General features: G+C 51.1%; 1 protein-coding gene across 1 annotated transcript; it reads right to left on the reverse strand.

The window, feature by feature from the left end:
* Positions 1–1,060: 1,060 nt before the first annotated feature.
* IGFBP5 (insulin like growth factor binding protein 5) lies at positions 1,061–24,890 on the reverse strand. Its single transcript, XM_042040371.1, has 4 exons — positions 23,574–24,890; positions 6,053–6,279; positions 5,769–5,888; positions 1,061–5,382 (listed from the first exon to the last, which is right to left on the reverse strand). Exons 1-4 carry the CDS (start codon positions 23,902–23,904, stop codon positions 5,251–5,253), a joined length of 810 nt encoding a protein of 269 aa, XP_041896305.1. The 5' UTR covers positions 23,905–24,890; the 3' UTR covers positions 1,061–5,250.
* Positions 24,891–25,150: the final 260 nt, after the last annotated feature.

Consider the following 25,150-nt stretch of genomic DNA (forward strand, 5'->3'; position numbering starts at 1 on the left):
CTTAGGGATGTGATTAATTAGGCCGTAGCTGATTAATTAGCCCGTAGCTGAAGGCGGGGGGCACAGCACTAACTTTTTGGATGGAAAGCCCAATTTCAGGGCCTCTGGAAGCGGCAGCGCCGCCGGGCCGGGCCCTGAGGGTAACGCGGGAGGGGCGTGGCGCCGCCTAGTGGCGGCTGGGCGCCGCGCGGCTCCTGCCGCCTGTGCTGCCCGAGGGGTCGGGCTCAGCCGTGCGGGGTGTCCGTGAGGGGACACGGTGGCTGTGCCAGCCCCATGTGCTGCAGGATGGGTGCGGGCTGCGTGTTAGCACAGCCCTGGCAACCCACGGTCCTCAGTGCAGGGGCAAAGGGGATGATTTCGCCTCCTGCCCTGCTCAGGGTGCACGGGGTGATGCTGGCAGGTGAATGGAGGAGAAGAGGGGCACAGGAGGACGGAGATCAGGGGATGAGTGGGAGAATGAAGGGTGATGGTGCCTGGGCGGTGGGACAGGGTCAGATCCAGCACCGGGGAGGGCAGGGGGTGAGCCACCACAGAGTGTTTTGAGGACCACGGCCTGGCTGGGCTGAGCAGCTCCAGCGATGTTCTGCACACTGGGACAGTGGGGCAAATGCTTCCAGCGGCCCCAAGAGGTTTAGGCTCAAATAGCACGTCCGATCCCAAACTGTGGAGCTCAGTCTGCGATAGCATTTAGGGGCTTAACATCACTGGTTGCCAGGTACTTTACCCTGGTAAGCCAGTTGAACGTGTGTGCTGTGCCCCACGGCCACATCCATGCAAAGAAAATTCTAAGAAAAAAAAAAAATTGTAGCTCTGCTTTCAAGAAGCTGTAAAGTTAAACTTGCAACTTTTACCACTAGCCTAGCAGATGGCTCTAGTATCAAAAGCTTCCCTAAAGCATTGCCACCATTTTGCTCCATGCCCTGTACCTCCCTGAGCACCCATGTGGAGCTGGCTGAGCCCCCCAAGGGACCCAACACAGGTGGTCGTGGGATGCTTGGGGCTGGAGCAGCTCACTGGCAGGCCCCAGCACACAGATGCTCCACGAGGGTCAGGCACAAACTAACTGAATGCATAACTTTATTAAATAAATGCTTTGTCATGAGAAAAGACAAAGATCAAAGAGTAACATAAATTATAAGTTGAATAAATAGTATACAGCAATCTTCACTTTTTAATAAAATGTGAGTTTTTTTTTTAAGTACAAAATGCTAAACAGAGCATTAAGCTCTTCTTCCATTGTCAGTTTTTCACAAACTGCTTTTTTTTTTCCCACCAGTAAGATTATGAGTATTTCTTGTTTACTGGAAAAAAAAAAAAACCAAAACAACAAAACCAAAACGAAACAACAGAGCTACCGTATGTATGTAAAGCTATAAAAAGCTACCGTAAAATGTGTAGTGAGTATTGCTTAAAGATAAAAACCAGGCAGGAAACTCGGAATCTGGTGTGTTTTAACAACTGTGTTAGAACGGTGGGTAACGTGCGCGGTGACGTCTGTCCCGGTGGCAGTGGCGGGGGCTGGTGGGGCTGGGGAGGGGGCCACAGCAGGCAGGGCTCCTAGCCAGGGCCAGGACAGCAGTCTGGAAGCGAGGTGAACTGACGGTTCTTTAAATATACAATGCTCCATTTGGGGGAAAAAAATCATCAACAACAACAACAAAACAAAAAAAAAAAAGGAAACTAAACCAACAGCAAAGAAGAATTTTCACGGAGAAGGTGGAGAAAAGGGGAAGAGGGGAGAGAGCAGAGAAATAGTGCAAAATGCTCCTTGTACTAGTGGTTTTCGAAGCCCACTGCAGTACAGACAAGGGGTAGCCCAGCCACTGAGCACAGCTCCCGGGGCAGATGTGGTGGAAGGGCTGTCCTGAGCCATCCTTGTCCTCTCCTTCCCAGCTCACATCCTAGATACTGACATGGGCTCGGCGCAAATACCGTAGCCAGAGACCCCTGAGCCTCACGACCCCCGGATGCACAAATTACCAGCACCTTCTGGTGAACCCTCCCCAGCTTCCAAATCTGCCCCTTTTGGTTCTCTCACCCTAAATGCAAAGGGGTGCTGCTGGGTGCTGAGAATGGGAGCACCTCATCACTACCACCCCAAAGGGTGACCAACCCCTCCTGAAGTCACTCTCATTCCCAGCCTGACCCAGGCTCCAACCCCAGTCCTAAATATTAGTGCAGCCTGTAAACAGCCTCGTCCTGCTGGGGATCCTTAAGGGAGTGGGCAGCTGGGGGAGGTCACCTGGTGCCCCATCCTGAGAGCCGAGGAGATCTGGGGAGGTGAGGGTGGCGCAACCCAAATGCCCATCATCCTCCCCCCAGGTTCGTGGGGACAGAACAGGCAATGCCATCCCAGCATGGGATGTGCAGGGTGAGGGAGGCTGTGTGGGATGAATTTTGGTACTCTGGGCTCCCAGGGCCATGGGGACTTGGTTTTTAGGGAGAGGACAGAGAGTCACCCTGTGTCCCCTTACCAGTGTCCATGGTGGCCTCATTGTGACACCACCATGGGGCCATGTGAGCTAACCCAGACCCTGCAAAAGCATCCTCCCCAAAAGGCAAGGTCCATGGGGATCTGCTGCCCTCTGCCTGCTCCCATCCCACCCCGGGGGCACGTCTTCTTTCTCTGCAGCCAAAGGCTTTCAAGTTTCGGGAAATTAAACAACAAAACAAACAAACAAACAAAAAAAAAGCAAGAAAGAGGAAGAGAGAAGGAAGGAAGGGTCCTGGGAAAGGTGGTACTGGCCTAAAACAGTCAGGTGGTTTTGCACAGGGATCAGCAAGCGGACAGTGTCAACAATGGTGACCAGTGGCCCTTGGGGTTAACACAAGCTCCTCCTCCTCCTCCTGCCATCTTCACCCCATTCTGCACCCGACTTGCACCCCAGCATTAACCCACCACTCTCGTTAAACCAACCCTGCTCCATCAGCTCTGCAGAGCCTGGAGGGGTCCCTCTCTCAGCCCCCACCGTGCTCCCCTCCAGCAACATGGGGGTTACCCCACTCCAACAGGCTTGTTGGGGGCAGATCTACATTTGGTGGCATGCTTCCTTCTTTTCAGCACAGGAAGGTGCTTTGTCCCCAGGCTGAAAGGCGTTCTGCTGGGTCTCCGTCGAAATCCATCAGCAAAACTCGCCCCCACTGTCACTTGGCAGGCGGCCAGTCCTGCCCTCCATCAGGGTAACGTCCTTGTGGGGGGCCCCCACGGGGTGCTTAGGGGACTGATGTCATCTCATGGGAGGCTATGAGGGCTCCCAACATGTGATGGCAAGAAATCTTCACCAGAACCCCTTAGTGCTGAATCCCTCTTGTCCTATCCCCACTCGTGGGGTCCCAATGGTGCTGTGGACCTCCATTTTTCTCTGCCCAGGTCCAGGAAGCTCAAGGGGATTTGAGGGTGCAGGAACTTTCCCCCTGAGATCAGCTGTGTCCTTTGGCCAGTGCTGGCTGCCAGCTCCAGCCGTGGCAGTAGGATGTGGTTCCCAGTGGGTGTGTTTCCCCACAGCAGCACCCAGACTCCACAGCTCCCTTTCCTTTCTTTCCTTCCCTTTGCTGCAGGATCTCCTCCCAGCACCAACATCGTGGAGACCCTTGTCATGGATAAGCAAGAGGCAAGAGTCCCAAAATCAAATGCAAACATTAAAAACAACAAATGAGTCAGGAAGTCAGCCCAGGGCTGTCCCAGCATGCCCAAGGCAGTGGGTCTCCATGGTGCGGTGGCTGCTGTCACTCAACAAGGAGCCGGGTCCCAGGTTAAAGGCAAGGGCCCATCACAGGATCTTCCTGCAGGGTGGGAATCAGCCGTGGCAACATAAGCAGTATCCTCAATGCAAAAGGATGGAGACTGGCATTTTCCTACCCACGGGGAAAGCTATAAACCAGCCTTAACAAAAAACCACGATGAAACAAAGTGGAGGTTTGGGTTTTTTTTTTCCCCTGGAGCAAACCACATTTTTGGCTGTGAAAAAAAAAAAAAATCTCCATAGTTGGTCGTCTTTGTGGTAGCAAAGGGTGGTGAAGAGTTTTGGCCCTGATTCCCCTGCCCCATGTAGGGATACTTCAGTCTGAACAGGGATGTACCCCCTCAGTGTTGATGAGGCCCTGATTCCACAGGCACCGATGCTCCTCCATAACTCTGCTTCTGTGCTTAACCCAGCAGGTTATTATTTGTTTTTGGGAGGGGCAGCATATCCCCCAATTGCATATTACATTGAAACCTCCGGATTTCAAGGTGAAGTGTTGCAAGGAGGGAAAGCCACATCAATGCACACACATATGCATACACTTTCACACCTGGATGGACAAAGGTCAGAGTCCTGCTTGTCCACGAAGATTTCTGACCTTCCATTCAAGATGAACTGGACAGGGAGGACTGTATTTCCTTTTGGGATGATTTTTTTTGGAAGTCCACAGATATTTTCTGGGGGTATTTGTGCCATTGCAGGATCTGTGTTTCCCTCCCCAGCTCATCTCCAGACACAAAGCCAACAGTGTCATGCCTCCTCCCTTGCTGAAATCTGCCTGGAATAGGGGCAGTCATTTGAGATGGAAATCCAATCAACTCAAGTGAGTCCCAGCAATATGGGGAGGACACTGGAGGACTGCAAGGGGAATGCTGGTGGCCACAAGATTTTCTCTCAAGACCCTTCAGAAATCAACTAGCTAACACCAAAAAAAAAAAAAAAAAAAAAAAAAAAAGAACCTGCCCAAAACCCATACTTGGAAAATCACCAACTTGGAGAGCTTCCTACATCAGGGTGACCTCTGCTTGTGGCAGAGGGGTGCAGGCAGCGTTGGGGAGAGGTGCAGGTTGGCAGAGTGGCCATGGCTGGTTTGTCTCTGGCTCTATCCTTTCCTTGCTGAGTCCTTGTTGTCAAAAGGCTGTTGTAGATTCCGAGTCCTCAGTTTCTTCAGAGTTTATTTTTCTCTCTTCTCTTTTTTTCCTTTTCTCTCTTCTCTTTTTCCTTTTCTCTTCTTTTCTCTTTTCTTCTCTTTTTTAATTTTCTTTTTTCTTTTCTCTTTTTTCTTTCTTTCTCTCTTTTTACTTTTCCTTTCCTTACTTACCTTCTTTCTTTCTTTCCCTTTCTGTTTTTTTTTCATTTTCCTTCCTTTCTCTTTTTTCTTTTCCTTTCTTTTTTCGTCTTACATGAGATGAAAGGAATTGGAGTCCCGGGGCACAGGGAGGTGCAGAGGGGAGGGTGGAAGGGAGTCTGGGTAGATAGTGATGGGGCGGAGGGAGGGGATGCGGCTTCACTCCACATTGCTGCTGTCGAATGCGTGGCACTGCAGGTCTCCGCTCAGGAAGTCAGTCCCCGGCAGCTTCATGCCGTACTTGTCCACACACCAACACAACCCACGCTTCCGACCTCGGGAGGGCTTGCACTGGGGAGACACCCAAGGGCAGAGATTAGGAGTTGGCCCCCAAACACTGTGGCTTCCTCCCTTGGGATCAGGCCTCGCCTCTTTCACACCAGTGATGCAATCCCCTGGGTAGGATCTGGCTCCTGCTGTCTGCTTTTAGCACATCCCCATCCCTGCTGCTACCCCAGCCCAGGGTTCTCTGAATTTTCTCCCTCCCTCACCAGCTCCTTCAGGATGCTTGCTTCAGGCCAGATGGCACTTGGAGCCATCAGCAAGGCCACCCACCACCAAATGTGTCTGGAGATGCTTTCAGCAACATCCCAACCAACCCAGCAGAGGAAAAACCTCCATCCTTCCCACGGAGGGCAGCAGCAGAGAAAAGCCTTCCTGGATGGGGAACATCTTACCTGCTTCCTCTTGTAGAAGCCCTTGCGGTCGCAGTTGGGGAGGTGGACAGCGCGGGGCACCATACGCTGGCTACCCTTCAGCTCCTGCAGGGACGCCTCCATATGCCTGCGGCACGGGCCCTGCACACAGGGAGATCAAATGTGAGAAGGAAAGCACCTCACAGAACCTCCCAGCTGCAAAAGCCCCCAGGTCCCCCCCACTAGTACCCATTTCCCTGGGGTAAATGCCCTCCCACAGTCACCTTCCCATGGGAGTCCCATGGAGGGAAGGTGAAGGCACCCACCAGCTCAAACTCCTGCCGGAGCTCGGGGATGACGACACGAGGGTGAGCTGTGTTCTCGGCCATGCCCACGAACTTGGCCAGGGTCAGCTTCTTCCGGCGGTCCTTCTTCAGGGCTTCAGCCTTGAGCTCAGAGAGGCGCCCATGCTTGGGCCGGTAGGCCTTGGGCGGGTAGGTCTCCTCCGTCATCTCCGATGTAGTCGGCTCCTCATGCTCCCGGGACTCCCGTTCTGCAAGGGAAGGGGTACCAAACTGTCAGGTCTCCATGACATGAGTACGGCTTGCTTTTGCACAGAGAGCCTCTTGCCCAACCCCCAAGGAGACCTTTGCACCAGGCAGGATGAAAACAAATAACCAAAGAAATCCCCTTCCCAGCTGCTGCCTACAGCCCTGGCTTTATCCCACTGTGTGGGACTTCACAAGGTTTTTGTGTGACTTCTGAGCTCGGGACAGGAAGGTGTCTAGAGTGCATGGAGGAGTTGGAGGTCTAGGATGCATTTCTACATACAAGGGCCATCATTGTTTTTGTGGAAAAAGACCAGTGTGAGGGTGATCCTACCTCCAGGAAGGGTCAGATGACGCATAAATGAGGCAGAGAAGCCCCTGTTTATCCATGCTGAGAGGATTAAGTAATGAATTCGTACTTCAGCCTGCCTTGAGAAGGCAAGAACAAAAGCCAGGAATGCTTGAAGATGAGACAACTCCAAAGCCAAGGTCAATCACTCAGCACAGCCAGCATGTGGCTGGGCAGGCACTTCAGCAGTGATACCAAAGATGCAGCTGACAAGCGCTGGGACCTCCAGGGTCCTCAGCTTGCAGCCCCACTCATGGGACCAAACCAGCTCCCATCTGCTGGCACACACCAAGCAGCCAGCAAAGCTAAGGGTAACACCGCCAAGCAATGCTGCCTGACTGCCACTGATGGTACTGACAGCAAAGGGGGACCATGTTTAGGCTCTGTCCGTGGCACTCATCTTCCTGTAGACCCCCCAGCATAACCTCTGCTGGCAGGATGCAGTCAGGAGCTCTGTGTAGTTATATATAGGAGCAAGCTGGTGACAGTCTAAACTTAGATGACTTGTGACATTTAGTACAACCACCAGAGTGAAAAAGGGTTATTTCTTGATTAAATTTGCATACAGTTTAAAGCTCCTGAAGTTCCCGGTCTCCTGACCCCTGGATCCCCAGAAGTCCAGTGCTGATGACAAGTCTGTGCTGAGACCAGCAAGTGACCATGAGGAAACTCACTGCAGCAGAAGGAAAAGCATCATAGTAGCTGGAATCTGTTGCTGAATTTCTTGCAGTTTCTATGCCAGTGAAACCCAGCTCATCCCCTCCTACAGGAGGGAAAAAGACTCAGGATTAAAATAAAAGCAGAGATATGCCCCCAACAAGGCAAACAGGATTCTTCCTGCAGACCGACTGCTTCCTGGAACCCAGATGCAGCACCAGAGGGAGAAAGGTGACAAGGATGCTACTGCTGCACAGGGATGTCTGAGGATGCCCAGCGGGGGGGACAGACGAGACGCTCAGTGGCAGATGGCAGTGCCAGACTGTCACACACACCTCATCTGCAGGGTTTGGAGGTGACCAAGCAGACGGGCTGGTCACTGGGTGACCAGGCCAGTCACAGGTCCCAGTCTCCTACTCCTCCTTGCCAAGGTGACCTTGCACTGTCCCAGCAAAAAATGGAAAGTTTCTGCTGGCCACTTATTTATTACAGTGGCCCTTTGTTTTTTCTGTTTCCACAAGAGCAGCATTGGATCTGCATCCCCAACTCGACACCCTAACAACTGCTCAGAGCAACAAAAACAATTCCCTGCACCATCTGCAGGACTCACGTGGCTCCCCAGGATGGGATCATTTTGCCATTTTGCCTCATGATGCTCATATGCTTGGGGTTTTATTCCTTGCTGCAGGACTCAACTGCCTGCACAGATCAGGGCTCCTCTACTCTAAGAGGATGACAGACAGGGGATAGAGAAGAGATTGAGTAAACTGGGAATTACTCCCCAGAGAATGAAACAATACAAGGTGCAGCCAAAGCACATCCTTTACCTCAAAAGATATTGTGGCAACTCAAGGTCCAAAAGAAGAACAGAGGCATCTGCAGTGACTAAGCCCTACTTATGGCAATGAAACACGCTGTGTTCTGTCCCAGGAATTCCCTCTGGCACCCACATCCAGGGCTGGAGAAGGCGCTGCCAAAGTATCTCCCTGGGCTGCCCTACAGTAATAAGGGGAGGGAGGTTTCACATTGGTTCTGGCAACCCCCCAGCAGCACAAGAGGAGCATAGCTCATTACCTCTGCAATAACAAATAAGTGAGGCACAGCTTCTTAGGGCAATCCTAACAAATAAAAACAAATAACAAATAAAGGGTACAAGGCAGTGAGGATTCAGTCAGAAAAACAGTACAGGGTGTCCAGTCCCCAGGACTCGCCATGCAATGGGTGTTTGCAGCAGCTCAGACTGCTCACAAGGTCAGCAGCTTTACCCTCTTGCAAGCACCTTATCCCTCCTCTCCTTAAAGCTGCCAGCAAGCCAGAGTGAGCTGAGGACTAATGTGGGGCCCTTTCAGCAAGGAGAGATGGGAGCCACAGGATCCCTGTGCTCTTGCAACTGATGTGCACTAAAAGCTGCTGAGATCCCAGCCCGAGTCCAGTGCTTTCTGCAGGGCTGAAAAACCACCTGGAACTGACCCCTTCACTGTCCCTGGCATGTATGTGCTCCCCCTCAAGTGGGAACATTCACTTGGGAAGTCATACAACAAGGGATGGAAGTGATGGGACTCCTTCATCTGTGACTCAGCAGTGGTGTCTAGTTTGGGTCTTTATATCCCAGTGACAACTCCATGGATGCCTTGAAGGGATCCCTTTCCTCCACCCTCTAATATTTTTTATAGCCTAATTTCCTCCAACAACAAAGCTGACACAACCCCTTCTTCTAACAAGCCAATTTTGACAAACTGAAGGGCAGAGGTCTCTGACAGAAACTCCTGACAAGCCCTGGGCAGCTGGTAAGGGACCTTCCCAGTGCCAAGAGGAGAGGAAAAGGCAGAGCTGGGGCATGCAGCACCCATGCAGCCCCTCCCTTCTCTTCCTGGCTGGCCCACCCACATCAACCTGCAGCTGCCCACTGCCACCAGGACCAGACACACATGCCAGCATCTCTAGAGCTCCTGCACGCACATGCCCATCCTCACCCACCAGCTCATTCATTAACCTTTGTCTGCCCCCAGGCTGGCTCATGGCAGGCAGCATTGGCATCGCTGTGCCTCCATGCCTGAGGACGTGCTGGCAGAAGCAACGTCCTCAAATGAGCCCTACTTGTGTTTAAGACTCAGCAAGGAGGCTGGCGTTCCTCCTCCTTCACTGTCAGGTTCTGGCCTGCCGCACAGCCCCTTCCTGCCTACTCCCATCCGCCTGCCAGCCTGGTGACCCTCTGCAGAGGCAGAGCTGCCTCTCTGGGGGCACAAGGCACAGACAAAGCACGCTGCATCCCTGTGGGCATAGGGCAGGAAGTCCCTACTCATGGTGTCCCCAGATGAGGGACAGTGGGAAACAGGAGGTGGGTGGCTTGCACAGCTCCAGTCCTTCTCCCCACAACTCAGGAGGAGATCACCTCTCAGTAGAGGCCCCAAGCTTACTGGCACAGAAAAATGACACAAAAGAATTACACTGCTGGCCAAGCCAAGGATGCCCGGCTAGCTTGGAGGTGGCATGTGGGCTGCAGCAACCTCAAAGGGATGTTGACCCTACAGCCAAGGCAGGAGACTGGACTCAACTCAGAGCCACCCCATGGCTTCACGTCTGGTGTGATCCACTGTTGCCCAGGGAAAGAGGGGCAAGCATCTGGAAAGGCTCTTGACCCAGGCCAGGCCAAAAGGACTGTGCTATTGATGTCTTAATCCATGAGCCCTGGGAGGCAGAAAATACCCACAGCAGTGTGAGCTGTCCTCTGCCCTGGGCTGAGGGCATAGTGTCTTCTCCCCACTCCAGGCTAGCCAGAGGAAGCTCCCTAACAGGAACCATTTCCAACCATTCCCTGCAGAAGGGAAGGGGAGTAGCAAAATGCCAGGCACTGTTTCTGGGAAGCCACAAATTGCTCCTGTCTGGCTGCCTGCTGTCCTCAGCAAATACCACTCAGAGCAGACTACACATCATCCTGCTCTGCATCAAAACCCAGCCTGGTGCTCCTGGACTTCAGACGTTTTGGACCCATGTGAACTCCCAGTAAGGTAATGGGTGCATCCACACTGGAGAGTGGAGTGTGTGGGAACACTGCATCCCTGCCTGCTGACATTACAGAGTGGAGCACGAAGCTTCTTCCAAATGGCTGGGAGGCTTGAGTTTTTGTAACACATTTTCATTGGTTTCTGGCAGAAAGGATCTATTGACTGCTGCTCCTAATGATCCGTGCTCGTTACAGCCACAGCCCGCTGCTAGAGGACTTGCTGTCCTGTTCAACACCACCCCCAAAAGCCACATGCACCTAAGAAGTACATACACAACCACAGCACAACCCTGCTAAACAGCCCTCTTGATTATTATCACGATCATTATTATTTACAGCATAGGCACTAACATAATACACCACTTAAGCAGGAAGGTGTTGGAGAAAGACTTAATGGGGATCTCAGCTAAAACTCTAGCACAGGAACAACACAAATGTCACTGGTGGAGACCTTGAGAATTTACCCAGTCCGTCCTCTGTCCCCAGACTCAGCCATCTCTGTGCAGAGGTGCTCATTGCATATGCGGTTTATACAGGAATTATTTTCTTAGGTACCTGGCTGGTAAAAACCCTGGGTATTTTCCCCAGCTGCCCTTCCCATTTGTTGCCACTCCAGAGGAGGGGACATGCTTGACCTACACCGGAATGGGCAGGCAAATTCCTCCCTGACCTGGACTTGCACCTGTGGCCATGATGTGACAATAAAAATTCCTCCTTCCTGGTCAGCACACAGAGACAGCCACTGTGTTTGCATTCTCAAGATGCAGGCAGGGAAGGGATAATGCAGGCAGGGAAGGGATGCAAAGCTAGGAGTGTCATCTCATCTTGCACCCTTTGGCAGCTGGAGAGTACAACTGAGCAAAAGCATTCCTGAGCTCCCGAGAGGCCACCAGACTCAGCCCAGGCAAAAGCCCAGGAGCTTTCACCCGCCTAACGAAGAACAGCTCGTTTACATTCCTGTCGCAGGCACAGCCCCTGGCCCGGTGGTGACCGGCCCCCAGCCCTGCTGGGGTGGTCAGTGGAGGAGCCTAGGCACTGTGCCTGGGCTGGGGTCACTGCTGAGGCCACCGCCCTGGTGAGGTCAGGCAGTGAGCTCAGGCAGCCGCCCAGCCCGAGGCCATCTGGCACCAACTGGAGGTGGAGCAGCCAGGGCTGAGGATGGAGGCTCCAGCCAGTCCTTCCACTAGCCCAGGGTGTTGTCTGCTGGAGAGCCAGCTGCAATATGCCTTGGACTTTGAACGAACTTTTGTGCTTTGGTGGGGTCTCGGCATCAGGCCGGTGCAGTCTGTCTGGTAAGGACTGGCAAGGGAGCATGCTGGTAATACTTGCAGGTGATGAGAGGCTCAGAGGAGACACCACACACCAAGAACACAAAAACAGCAGCCCTGCTGGGACTGCCACCCCACCTCCCACAAGTCTCAGAAACGTGCAACAGACACTTAAAACAAATCTATGTCACATAACACCTGAATGCTAACACTGAGGTGCTCTGCATGGTCAAACTCCATGTGTAAGTCATTGCAGAGATGCTGCACCCTCCAAAATGTGACCAGCCCCATCATTTGGCTTGGGTGTTGATTTTAGGGTGGAACGACATATCTCTGGAAACTCCAGTCTCTTCTCCTGTGACTCCAATGATCACACTTAGGCCTCCAAACATCTGAAGTTAAGAAAAGGTAACTCCCACCACCTCTTCAGTCTTGGTCCCCTTGCAGCCTGTGATGTAGTTCCCATGGGCCAAGCTGTTTTGCAGACACAGGAGCAGTAGTAAGAAAACGCACACCGTATTTCCTTCCCTGGGAATTAGGAACTTCAACAGCTGCCAAAGGCAACAAAACACTTTTGTGATTTGCAGAGTGTGGAAGAAAGTCTTCAGCAGTCAAAGCACTGTGAAGTGCTCTCAGAAACACCCACTCTGCCCCACCACACCCAGTCACCTACCAAAGACAGGTGATCAGAATCCAATCACTCCACCGCTCAAAAGCCACACAAACTTTTGGAAGAGGGGCTCCAGGGTATTCCAGTATCTTATATCCCTGTGACAACATGGTGGAAGTTGATGAGACTTGTTCACTCCCTTGTTCCACTGAGACACCTTTTAAGGGAAGGATATGGATCAGCAAGACCAAGCTCAGAGAAGAGATGGAAAAGCATCCAGAGAGCTGGCTTGGAAGGCTAGGACTTATCTCCATTTTATTAAGCCAAGAGCCAGGAGGATCCCTCAAGAGCCTCAGAGAGCAAGCACTGATGGCTGTGGCCTTTTTTTTTTTAAGTTATTGTATGGGCTTTGCTGAACTAGCCTGGAAGACCAGCTCTTTCTCAGGTGAGTAATGTCTCCTCAGCAGAAACCTGTGGATGCAGATTCTGCTGTATCAGCCAGGGCTCACCTGCAGAGCGTGAATATCAGGTGCTTGGGCTGCCCCCAGGTTCACACAGGATTCATGGGAAAGGGAGATCAGCATCCTGATGACCTCGGAGTCCTCATACAGAGCTGGATGGGGGAGAAATGCAGCTCGGCATGTGGGAAAGGAGCTCTCAAGAGAACCAGCTCATGTTTTGGTCTGCTCTGGAAGTGCAGGACCTATCTGTAGGAGCGGATCTCTGGATCAGCATGACTTCTCCGCAGTGCCAGCAAATGCCATGGAGGTGGGAAAGGTACAGCTATGGGAACTGGAAGCTTAAGGAAGGATCTGTGTTGCTAGGTGCCAAATGGTGCTTTCCTTAGCTGCCCTTCCTTGCTGCAGCCACAAAATAAAACTCTCTGAGAGCAACTCTGTAGAGCAAGGAGAAAAGCAGGTTTGGATATGGGGAGCTTCATGATGGAAGCTCCTTCCCTACACATTGCTAGTTGTTAGTTCAGCAGTCTCCAAGCACCCATGTTGTGCTGGAAGAGCCAAGCTTGGGCACCAGCTGATGGGCTAGACAGCTGCTGCCTTGAGATGTAAAAGCAAAGACTGGGGCTGAACAGGAGGTGTTGTCTTTGTCTCTTTCCAAGGAGTTCCCAAATCTGTTTACAATCAGTTCTCCATGCAGGTGTGGGAGTTTGCAATGCACATACAAGACACACCAAGACCAGGTGAGGGTCTGAGTCAACAGGCAGCACACAGCCAGAGACTCTAGGTTCTCATGACAATGATTTCTGTCCAAGAGACAACCCAAAATATCTAACCAATAAAAGAATTGGGAAACTTTCCAGAGTTTTGCCCTCCAGTAAGATGATGAACAAACCTCCATCCGTTTCAATTAAATGATGCTGATGTGCACCATCTTGCAAAATTGCAGCCACTCTGTTGCTAGATAACTTTGTTCAGGAAATGTCAGGCTGATACAAGCAGCTATCTTCCAGAGAACTGAACTGGCAAGTGGAGGGGAAGGAAGTTTTTCAGGACTAGATTTATATCAAGAAGCTCCTGTTGCTGATGCACTGATGATAGGAAGATAAAACATATTTCCTTCACATCATCTGGAGACTGCAGATGTTCCCCATTCCATATGCCGAAACTGCAGAAGAAGCTGAGAGCTGAATTATGACCCACAGAAATTTAAATAAATCATCATTCAATATTAGAGTGACCAAGATATATTTTTCCTTCCTGGAAAGCATGAAATAATTCAGCCTTTCTTAGTCTTGCATCTTTTCCAATAAATCCACCCTAGTGGCAGATTTCCTTGGTTGCAATAAAGGAGGCAAAACCCATACCAAACTGCCAAGAAACTAAGAGCAGAAAAGAGCAAAGAAGGAAAACTCAGAGAAGACTGCATGACAGTCTCTGCCTAACTAACAATAAAGGTGAGGAAAATCTGGATTAGTTCCTAAAAGGCATCATTGAATTGTTTACCAGCAGTTTCTCCACAGGGCTTATTTGTGGCAAAAAGATGAGAACACACATGCTTTAACATTTTCTGAATGAAAACAAAAGGTTGTTTGTTTTGATCATCTGGCCACCAGAGATGACTTGGAAAAAATCTTACTGTGCCTGTAGAAATGAAGGAGGTGTGATGGGTTGGAAGAGAACCCTAACAGTGTCCATCAACTATCATTATTGTATGAAAAAAAAGCAGGAAGAGGGACTTTTTTGGATGCAGGTAGCTCAGTGACAGCAATGGAGGAAGTGTAACTAGGGAGAAGGAGTAGGTAATTTGCCCTCTTGGACTATGCGGGGCTTGCCTTTAAAACTCATGTGAAGACTGGTATCAATATACATGAGACATCAAGAAACCTGGAATTAAAAGCAGGTGCTGCCACGATGCCAATGCAATTTTGGTTTCTGAACCCAAGTATTACTAATCATAGTAGAGTCAGGCCTTAGAAGCTGACCCATAACCAAAAGAGTGCTGCTGGTGACTATCAAGAGCTGGGAAGTCAGTGTGGATATTGTAGCTCCTTACCTTAGGAACAGTACAAAATTAAGAGGAAAATCCTGTATTAAAGGAGAGGATCCTGAGAAAAGGATGTCCTACCAAAAATGCGGTCACTACAGGTTATGCTAAGCTCTCTGGCCTGCTTACGGATGAAGGCAACTTTTGCCTTTTGGACAGGGTTTTGAATCTGATTTTTTTCATGTTGAGCAGAAGTTTTAACAAATGTCCTACTGGAACTGACTCCGGGAAACGCTACTCCCACCAGAAGCTGGTGGCCTCCGTGCCCAGATCTTTCTCCACAGTTGGTTATTGAGGGTCTCTGTTGGCCTCAACAGCAGTCAGGAACTGGAAGAGCCAAGAAAGTCAAACCCCTTGCCCACCACAAAGAGAGAGGAAAAGGCACATTAAGGTGGAGTGTGGAGATGCACCTGTGTCAGGTGTTGGACAAGAACTGCTACAATGCCAAAAGTATTTCAGGTGTGCAGCTGTGATTAAGCCAGCCTAGCCTGGATTAACTTCTAGGCCTTCCGCCTCACTTTCACAGTTTTGCCTTAAACCAGATAGAAAAGCTGTGTGAGATCATCCATTGCTCATCTCTGTGTCAGCACCAGATGACACATCACCACATGTACCGTCCATCCTGACTATTACCACCTCTGAGGGATGACATTTCCAACCTCTGCCCTCAGGACTCCCTTCTGCCTTAGCTCCTTCTCTCAGAAAGCCTTTGCCTGCAGTAGGCCTGGCTGTTATTTAATCTCTCAGTCCACCTAAATCAGACCACAAAAAAGTACCAGAAGCTTGACATTCACATTCTGACAATATTGATAAGGAGAAATTTGCTCAAGTTTGATCCTAATGGATGAGTCTTGCCTCTCTTAGCCATTTTCCACCCTGTACCACTGCATACATTAGCAATTTCTCTTGGTCCAACACGATGCAAAGATGCTTTTGAATGTTAAAAAACCCCAATGGGTCTCTTGATGTAGAAAAGGGTACAGACCTCCATTTTGGGGTCTGAAGCTCCATGAAAGACAACTAATCACCCCTTGCCACAGATCTGGAGCCTTTCTGGAATGATAAAATCATTGTTGCACTTTGTTGCTTCTCCTGCAACCTCAGGCCACCGCTGCTTTTACAAAACCAAATAACTGGATGCTGAAATGGCTATGAAATGATACAGAAAATTTCACCCACATCTACTATTTCATCAGGAAAGAAAGACGCACAAGTGAAAGCAATGACTGTATATCACTTTGTATTTAGATATAATTAAAGTATCTTAAGACATATATGCAGCCGTGGCAGCAGCATAATTGACTGCTGGACAGGTGTAAGGCATGCAATTCTTCCACAGTAAAACTTTTCTTCTTTTCCACCACCTCCTTTAAATTAGGAAGTGAAAGCCAGGTTCCATAGTTTTCACTGGCTTATTTAATTACAGATTTTCATCATTAGTCTAACACATAACATCTGATTTCTTAAGCATGAATAATAAATGGCTCTGTTGATTTAATCATCTTCTGATGAATCCCATCTGTATTTGGAAAAATAAAATATTTCTACTGTTTTTCTACAAAAAAGAATAATGAATATTAGCCAACTTTGCCCCCCAAAGTTACCTTTCAGAAACATTCCTTCTTCTGTTTAGCTAGGCAATCATTTCCTTAAGTATCTGTCAGGATTACCTTCCTGCCCTTAAATAGCAACCAGACAAGTCATCTCCATCAACATAACAATTATCTCCATCAGCGAGCCAGCTGTGTCCATCCAACAAGCAAACAAACCAAACTGCAACAACAGCCCTGGAGGCCTGAAGCTGCAAAGAGCTCTCCAACTCTGCCAGAGCCAACAGCCTTTGCTTTGGCCCCACAGTCCTTCGAGGACTGAGGCAGCTGGTTCCCACTGAGGAGAGAGGTGCCCTAAAGCCTTTGATTCTCTGGCCCTCAAGGAAAAGTGCTCAGCATCTTGCAGGATCAAGCCCTGACAGGGCATGGTGTGCCCATTTAGAGTGGGAGATACTGACCCCACATTCCCCCATTCTGCATGGAAGAGACAGCAACACTGGGGTGGACTTACAGTGAAAAATGATGGAATATCAGAGGGGTCTGGAGATAAGGGCAATAGTGAGAACAAGTACTTGTGCATGTGCACACAAGAAATGCCCACTGACTTCACAAGCATAAGTTTAACATGCCTCCTCAAAATTTAACCTGTTGACCAGAGTCTCTCTCACACTTGTCCTGGAAACATCAGAAACAGACAGAAGACTTACCAAAACATGCTGACAAATGAGCAAATTTGCCCATGTCAAATCACCAAGAGTCCTAAATTTCTGCAAACACATTGTGCTGGCCCCTGCTGGGATTAACTTCAAGCAGTGGATTGACATGAACACTAAGGGGTCCCCTCATATCACTTGCATCAAAGAGCCACCTCAAAAACAACATCTTGCTGGGACTCGCCTTGGCTACACAGCCAAAGGAACACAGTGTCTTGTGGGGGTTGAGTGGCGAGAGGGTGGGGGATGTCACCAGATGTGACGGGACCCTTCCAGGTTGACCCAAGGCATGAATCATGAACCGTGCCCAGTGATCTTAAATGGGCAGCCCCATGACCCAGGAGTGCAGGCACAACTGCTGCCCCACTCCACGTCCCACAGGCAGCCCTATGTATCGCCCTGGGGAGACCCAGTGTGGAGGCTCATGCTCGCTGGACCCAGCGGGCCAGGTCTTAGGGGATTCCAGCATGGGGGGTCAGGCATCCCTCTCCTTCTCACCAGCAGAGCCTCCTCATACTTTTGGCTATTCCTGTCCTGACGACAAACAAATAATATCTACTTTTTCCCTGTAAAAACCCTCCTTATAAATGACTAGGTGGTTATCAGGCTGGCTGCCAGTGAGTTCACACGGCCAAAGATGATCTTTGGATCATCTCTGACCTCTGTGTGCATCGTGTCTTTGGGTCCTATAGCTTCCTCTGGTCAGTGCTGGAGGCTGTTTCTCCTATCCTCAGCTGCTACATCTCAGCAAATGTGCTGTCTTTTCCCAATTCAGTTCTTCTTTCACACCTTCCTGAAGGCCAGTGGTTGCTGCCTGGGCATAGAGAAGTTTGCAGGTTCCCAGAGACCTCAGGGTCCCTGGCACCATCTCCTCCACCTATAACACCAGGCACCACTGCCCTGGCAGGTGGACTGGCTGTCCTTTGCAAGTCACAACTTCACACCTTCGCTGTGGAGAATTTGCTTGTTTGATATGGGAGAATTTGCCCTTATGAAATCTCTTAGTGTATTATCCTAGTCTAGCCAGAAAACACAACCCACCTCCAAGCACGGGGTGAGTTTGGATCCACACAGCTGGCTGAGAGGAGGACAGATCTTGCATCTATCTCCTTCCTCACCTCCCATTGTTTGATATGCTCACCTGGTGCATCTCATTTCTGAGCCCTCAGTGGGAGGATAGGGTAGGCTGATCTGTATGCCAGTATCTGATCTTGATGGCAAAATACTGATGTGCCAGTCATAACCAGAACCTGCGCATCTAAGAGAGGTTTGTGTGTGCTGCCTAGAAACCATTCTGCCTCCAGAGACAAGACTGCTCCGTGTGTGTGCTTGCACACATTAAATGTTTATGCAGGCATGTGTGGGCGTGTGAACACGGGTACATGTGTGCATATGCTCACACGCATATCTTCCCTGTGCACATCAATCCTGCTGCTCTGCAGCACACACTGAGGGACAGGTGTGTTCCAGCCAATTTCTCCACTTACGTCTGGCCTTGAATTTGCGCCACTAAGTGCTTGGGGGGAAAAAGCAGCCAGGATTTGGTGTGCCATGGGCACTTTTATCTGCTCTACAACTGTTCTTAGCTCACCCCGCCGAGCAGAGGACGGCAAGCCCCGGAGGGGCTGAGGTTCCCGCCACCCTTCCCAGGCTGCTCCCAGGCCTTTCAGTTTGCATGAAGAGTTTTGGGAAACGCTGCTGTAGCAGCTCCCGCAGCTGCTCCTGCATCTGCGGCTCTTCCGGCCCGGGGCGAGCAGAGCTTCCAGCGGTCGTTAGGAGGAAGCAGAGCACCGCGCTCCGCCTGCGGCAGCGCCGGCCGCCGCCTCTCCTCCTCTTCCTCCCCCCTCCGCCCTGACACGTGCGACAAACTAAGCGACAAAAGACACCGGGGGATGTCTTGAAGCTGGCACAGAAGGTACCAAATCTTTCCTACCCCCTTCTGTCAAGCCTGAGGGGACACCCCGCAGTCAGGCAAACGCTTCCAGTCGCACATGACTGTGCTCATGTTACTGACGTGCCAAAGCCGCGACGATCATCTGGGCACAGGATGCTGCTGCTGCTGCTGCTGCTGCTGCCTATGTGTCGACACAAGGAGATACAATGGCCTCCTCCAGCATTCCTCAAGTTTGCAGAGGCTCCCGTTTGAGACCAGCTCCTGCTCTCCGCTGTGGTGGAGCAGGCTCTGGAGGGGCTCCCTGCACTGACCTGGAGTGGGTCCAGGGCTGCGTGGAAGCTCGGGGCCAGCTCTATCACTCATGCACGCACGCACAGAGCCACGTCTTTTCTCCGGTGAACTCTGCTGGCACTCGGCAGGAATTTCATTTGGATCAACTACTTAATATTCTCCCTCCTTCCTTAGAAACCAGGCTGCTGAAAAATCCTTCCAGCCAAGGCCCCTCCTTTCCTGTTTGAACCACCCTATCCCTTCCTCCCCCGTACACACACACACCGCAGAAACCCAGCTCTTTTGCTGGCACCTGATGGATTTCACTTTTTTTTTTTTGATATATTGTTATTGTTGTTGAAACTCCAGATCAAAAGAAAAATGAAGATTCTCCTGTTTAGTATCTGAGGTTTTGCAGGCCTGTTGATACTAGCTTTCACCTTGACGGCTCGGAGCTGCTTCGCAATGGACCTGCCGCTCGCACAAACCAGGTCCCTCCCAGAGTGACACATGTGCACAAGATAGTGCATCCGAAGCGCCCTGCTTCCATGACCCCTGCCCTAACCCTCACCCTCATCCCGGATCTCGACATGGAGCTGCCCACCTGCCTCGTCACATCCCCTTTGCTCACCCCTGAAGCTCCACATCCCCAAATGTAGAGCAGGCGAATAAGGGAAGGGGGAATGGGGTGGGGGAAAATATGTTGGGGAGCAATAAAGGATAGCACCAAACACAAGCTGCAGGAAATTTGGGCTCGGCAGCAGTCCTCCTCCTCCTGTCAGCTGACGCAGCAAAGATGATTTTCTTAGGGCTAATTCTGCAAACCCCCCCCTTCCCCTCCTGGTTATCGTTGGCTCACGGTTTCATGAGGAAACTTGCCAAGTCTTGCTCGCTTTCTAGAAAGAGAGCAGGAACGAGAGAGAAGGAAATATTTGACAACCTTTGTTTTTCCATGAGCCTTTTTAGGGCAGCAGGCTCCAATCTGTGCCCTCCACTCCCCGGTGCTCAGCCTGACCTTGCTGTCTCAGCAGGAGGAAGTCTGGCAGGAGCACAGGGGAGAAAAATGGAAAGAGGTGGTATATTTCAAAGGAAACCTAAACAAAACAGAGAAAACCCAGAATCCTGCAGCCTGTGCCATAAATGAAGCTCATTCATATTTTTTTACCAGGAACAGTCAATTGCAGACGTGATGTTTGGCTTTCAGTGAAGGACAGTGTCTGTTGTGGCAGGAAGGACTACAGGGACCATCCTGTCAGTACCTACATATCCATCTACTTAAAACAAGCCCTACTAAGTCTCTTTAATCCCACACTTGCTTTCATTTCAGACCTCTCAACAAACCAGGAGGACATTCTGCTCATTACCTCTAGCATTCCTCAGTACCACTGTTCCCAGCATACATATGAGGAAACTGCACAAGCATCTCGTCCCCGGGCAAGACATCTGCTCTACAGGAGACCAAAGCCTGGTCTCCCAGGCTCTGGCTCTTGCAGTGCTGCTCGATGCATTTCCACCTTGTCCATAAGGAGGAAAGCATCTGCAATTTTAAACTTGGCCAGCACAAGAGCAGAAATAGATAGAAATGCAGTTTGATCTAGTCCTCACCACTGTAACATAGTTTATTTTGCAGAGTGCTGATTTTTTTCTCAGTGGTTCGCAGCTCAGGGCCAATTTTGGTCATTGATAGATGGGAGGACCAGGCCAGCTTCCCCAGCACACGGTCCCTGTGCTGCTGGCCAAACTGGCATAGGCCAGAAAGTTCAAGTCAAACTTCATTTCTTTTCTTGCCCTGTTGCTTAGAAACATGCCTATGAAAATATACTTTGTTCTCACACACTACCAGTTGAATGCCAAGTGACTTTTTTCCTCTCTCCCATCCTCAGGAATTCCTGATTTATTTTTTATTTGTTTTTTGCAATTGCATAAATCTCAAGAGGAGCCTGCTGGTCTCCTGTGGCTTCTTGCAGCAGCCTTTCCAATCCAGGCTCATCTGCTGTCTGCGAACAAAACGTGTCAAAAAGAAGCCCCTGCGGCATTCAGGGAGTCCCAACTGGAAGTGCAGGTGGTGCCAGGGGGTTGGTTTGCATGACAAACCTGCCGCTGCTTTACTGTCCCTCTCCTTGTTCATTCAACGGGTGTTCCCCATCCCAAGAAAATCAAAAGCAGTGGAATTACAAGGGACCTGGCTAAAATTTTCACACAAAGCACCTGCTAAAGGACTAGTTTCTTAGGGAAGCGCAAGGCAGGTGAAACAGAAGGAGATTCATGCTGGGAGCCAAGCGCCAAAGCTTTTTCAGGTGTTTGTATGGGGCACCTTCGGCACAGGTGCAAGGATGGGCCCTGCTCTCCTGCTGGGTTTCAGCTGCATGGCTTTGCCTTCCCGACCACACCACCTGCCCCTGCCACGAACACACACGTGCAGAGTAAATAAACACCAGGATGACGCGCTCCGGGATACTTCGCCTATCTCCGCTGACGGCGGTGACTGCCCAGCTTCCTGGGCTCCATGGCAGGAACGTGGCTCCTGGCCTCACCCTCTGCTCCCTGTGCAGGTCGGCTCCCAACCCTCATCCCTTCCAGCCACCCTTCAAAAAACCAAGCTCAGCTTTGCTGTTTCTGGCTGATTAAAGAGAGTTTGGACATCTGATGTCATTTGAGGGAGGGGGGAAGTTACTACACACAGAATTTGGTTTTGCTCTGAAGGATGGAGCATAGCAACACAACCACTGCCTGCAAGCAGCAAAGGGGAAAAATAATAAAAGCATCAAGATTTATTAGGTGCTAGAAAGGAGAAAAGGATTCTTGTTGCAGACGCTTGCTAACAAGTAGAAATGACTTTTTCATGGACCAAAAAAAGTGAGGGTTTCTGTTTCGTTTTTTTTTTGCCAAGTGGTCCCCCAGACATACGGACACCCTCCCCTACCTCCCCTTCACACCATGGCAGAAATACAGATGTATTTGGAAGAATATAAGGAATCTGTCCTCACATGAGCTACAGGATCCAGAAATGGGAGTGAAATGAGTGCCAAAATGAAGGAGCGCTTTCTTTCATGCTTTTGTCACGTGCAAGGTGCAAACATTTCAGAAACTTGGCATTGCACTGGTGCTGCTGTGCTTGCCTTCATGCTTGCTTTTAACCTGTTCTTTCCCGTTATTAGCCACACCACCATTATTTTTTGCAAATGCATATCCTGTCCCTAATGCACCTGCTTACTTCACCTCCCTGAGCTAAAACCCATCGCCCAACAAAGAGGTCCAGCAGCTGGCAGACAGAAAGTGCAGGCTGTAGTGATTCCAAGGAGGAAGTGTGAGGCAGAGCAACAAACCTGGGGGTGGCTGAGGACTTTGGGAATGGGGCTGTTGGTTGTAAGGAGATGCCCTGCTCTCCTCTGTACTTCAATCTGCAGAGATCAGTTCAGGCCCCAGAGCAAGGTGGAGGATATGATGATAGACAGGTGTCAGGGAGAGGGTTGAAGGCAGGGATGCAGGAAAGATGTAAAGGATGCAACTGGGGAAGGATTGGGATGCAGCTGTGACTAAGAAGGTGCATCTGGGAAGGGGGGAAAGAAAACCTTTCCACTGGAGATGGGGCAAACAAGAGGCAATGATGGAAGGCAGGGTGGGGGAGGCTGTGAGATGATGCAACAGGAGGTTTGACCGGAGCACAGATGGAAAGGATGGGAAAAGTGGCAGGGGGCATGGAAGAACAGTTAGGGGGATGGAAGAGTACCCACAAAAATGGAAAAGCAGCGGGTGTGGGTGGAAGAACAGCTAGAAAGATGTGAAAGTAGCTGGAAAGGTGGAAAAGCAATAGAGGGGTGAAAGAGCAGCCAGGGGAAGTGGTAGTGGAGCAGACAGGAAAGATGGAAAAGCAACTGGGAGCTTGGAAAAGTTGCTCGTGGAGGGGGTGGGGAGAAGAAAGAATGGGGAAATAGCTACAAAGATGGAACAGCAGTCAGAGTGTGTAACTGTGTGAGAGAAAGAGAAAAGTCAGGCAGAAAGACAGAAAAGTAGCCAAAAAGATGGAAAAGCAGCTGGTGGTAGTGCAGGGGAATGGAGGAGCCGGGAAGGCGAAAAAGCACACGGCGGGGGAGGGGGCTGGAAGCGCAGGCGGGGGGAGGGTGGGGATGGAAAAGCGGGTGGAAAGATGGAAAAGTAGCCGGGAAGGCGGAAAAGCAAGCGGGGGCATGGAACAGCACCTGGGAAGATGGAAAGGCAGCCGGCGGGATGGGAAAGCAGAGGCGGGGGCAGGGAAGAGCAGTCAGTGGGAGGGAGCAGAAAAGCAAGCGGAAAGATGGAAAGGGAGCCGGAAAGACGGAAAAGCAAGCGGAGGGTCATGGAAGAGCACCCGGAACGAGAGAAAGGAAAACGCAGCCGGGAGCTGGCGGTGGGGTGGAAAAAGCAGGCGGCAAGATGGAAAAGGAACCGGCAAGGCGGATAAGCATCCGGGAGACCTGCGGCTGGAGGATCGGGGTCACTCACCGGCCTTGGCTTGCTCGCGGTAGCTCTTCTCGCTGAGGCAGACGGCGGTGCCGTGCAGCAGGGCGTGCAGCGGCTTCTCCTCGCCCTGGCGCGGCAGGCAGCGCAGCCCGCGGGCGCAGCGCTCGGTGTAGACGCCGCAGGGCTGCCCGGCGGGCAGGGCGCAGGTGAGGCAGCAGCCGCAGCCCGGCTCCTTCACCAGCTCGCAGCCCAGCGGCGGCGGCGGGCAGAGCGACAGCGCCTTGGCATCGCAGGGCTCGCACTGCACGAAGGAGCCCAGGCACCGCGACAGCCCCGGGCAGGCGCCCAACAGCACCAGGAGCCGCAGCAGCATCGCGGCGGGGATGCTGCGGGACGGGGCGCGGGGGGCTGCCGGGAGCGGGCGGCGCTGGCTTTCCGCTGGCCCCTTCGGGGGCCAAAAAAAAAAAAAAAAAAAGAAAAAAATTACAAGAAAAAATTAAAGAATTTTAAAAAATTAAATTCAGAAAAGGAAGTGCAGCCCCTGCTTGCATGCGCCCCACTCTGGGGTTTATTCTCGGGGTGCGAGACCCTCCTGCTTTTCTTTTGGGGTTGGGAGGGGGGGGGCCCGCCCCTTTTCCCTTTTTTTTTCTTTCCCCCCCCCCCCCCCCGTTTCTCCTTTCACCTTTTTCTCGCCTCGAAAGGGGGAATTCGCACCGCGATCCGCGGGAGCGCAAAGAAGAGGGAGGGAAGGAGGGGGGAAAGGGAGCGAAGCCTGCAGGGGTTGCACAGCCTACAGGTTGCAGGGGGAGGCGTGGGGGAGCAGGGGGGTTTGGGGAGGTGGGACGGCGATTTCACACACTCACTCACTCACTCACGCACACACACTTCCCAAAGGGCTGGGAGGAGGCAGGTTGGGAAGGGAGCAAAGTTCCTTGAAAACCAGTGTCCTGCTAATAATGCATCAAAGCAGTCAGGAGGAGAAAAAAAAAAAAAAAAAGAAAACGCAGGAGAAGGAAGAGGGGATGCAAAGCTCCCCTCCCCTCCCTCTTCTTCTGAAGGAGAAAAAGTCTCTCCCGACGCAGCGAGCGTCTGGGAAGCTTGGTATGAAGCAAAGTTGTGTTTCGATCGGCTCTGTTCAACTCTCCCGCTTTCCTCTTCCAAGATTTGCAAAGAAAAAAAAAGACCAAAAGAATAATAAAAAAAAAAGTTTTCTGCAAAGTTGGAGTGTTTTGTTGCAAAGTCGGCAGAGGAGCGGTAAAAAATCAGGGGGAAGGAGAAAAAAAAAAGAGGAAAAAAAAATCCACTTTGTAGATCTCCCAACACTTTTCCCCTGGAGAAGTTTCTAAAGAGACTGAATACTGCAGAACAGGCTGTCTTTTAAATAGACTGCCTCTGGCTGCCTGCCAGCCCCTCGCTGCAATTTGAGATCCCAATGACACCTCAGCTTGACTAGGTGCCAGCAGCGAGGGCCCTATCAGTGCGCGCTCGGGCCGTGGGGGTGGGGTACGCAGCTCCTGACTTCTGGGCTTCAAACCCCGGGCAGTGATCAAGGATAATATTATGAGGAGAGACAAGGGGAGGAGGAGGGGGAAAGGGAGGCCGAGGATCGGGGAGGGGGG

Source organism: Corvus kubaryi, unplaced genomic scaffold (assembly GCF_017639235.1).
Source record: "Corvus kubaryi isolate FWS band 111438036 unplaced genomic scaffold, C.kubaryi_AGA036_p1.0 37396, whole genome shotgun sequence".
Lineage (NCBI taxonomy): Eukaryota > Metazoa > Chordata > Aves > Passeriformes > Corvidae > Corvus > Corvus kubaryi.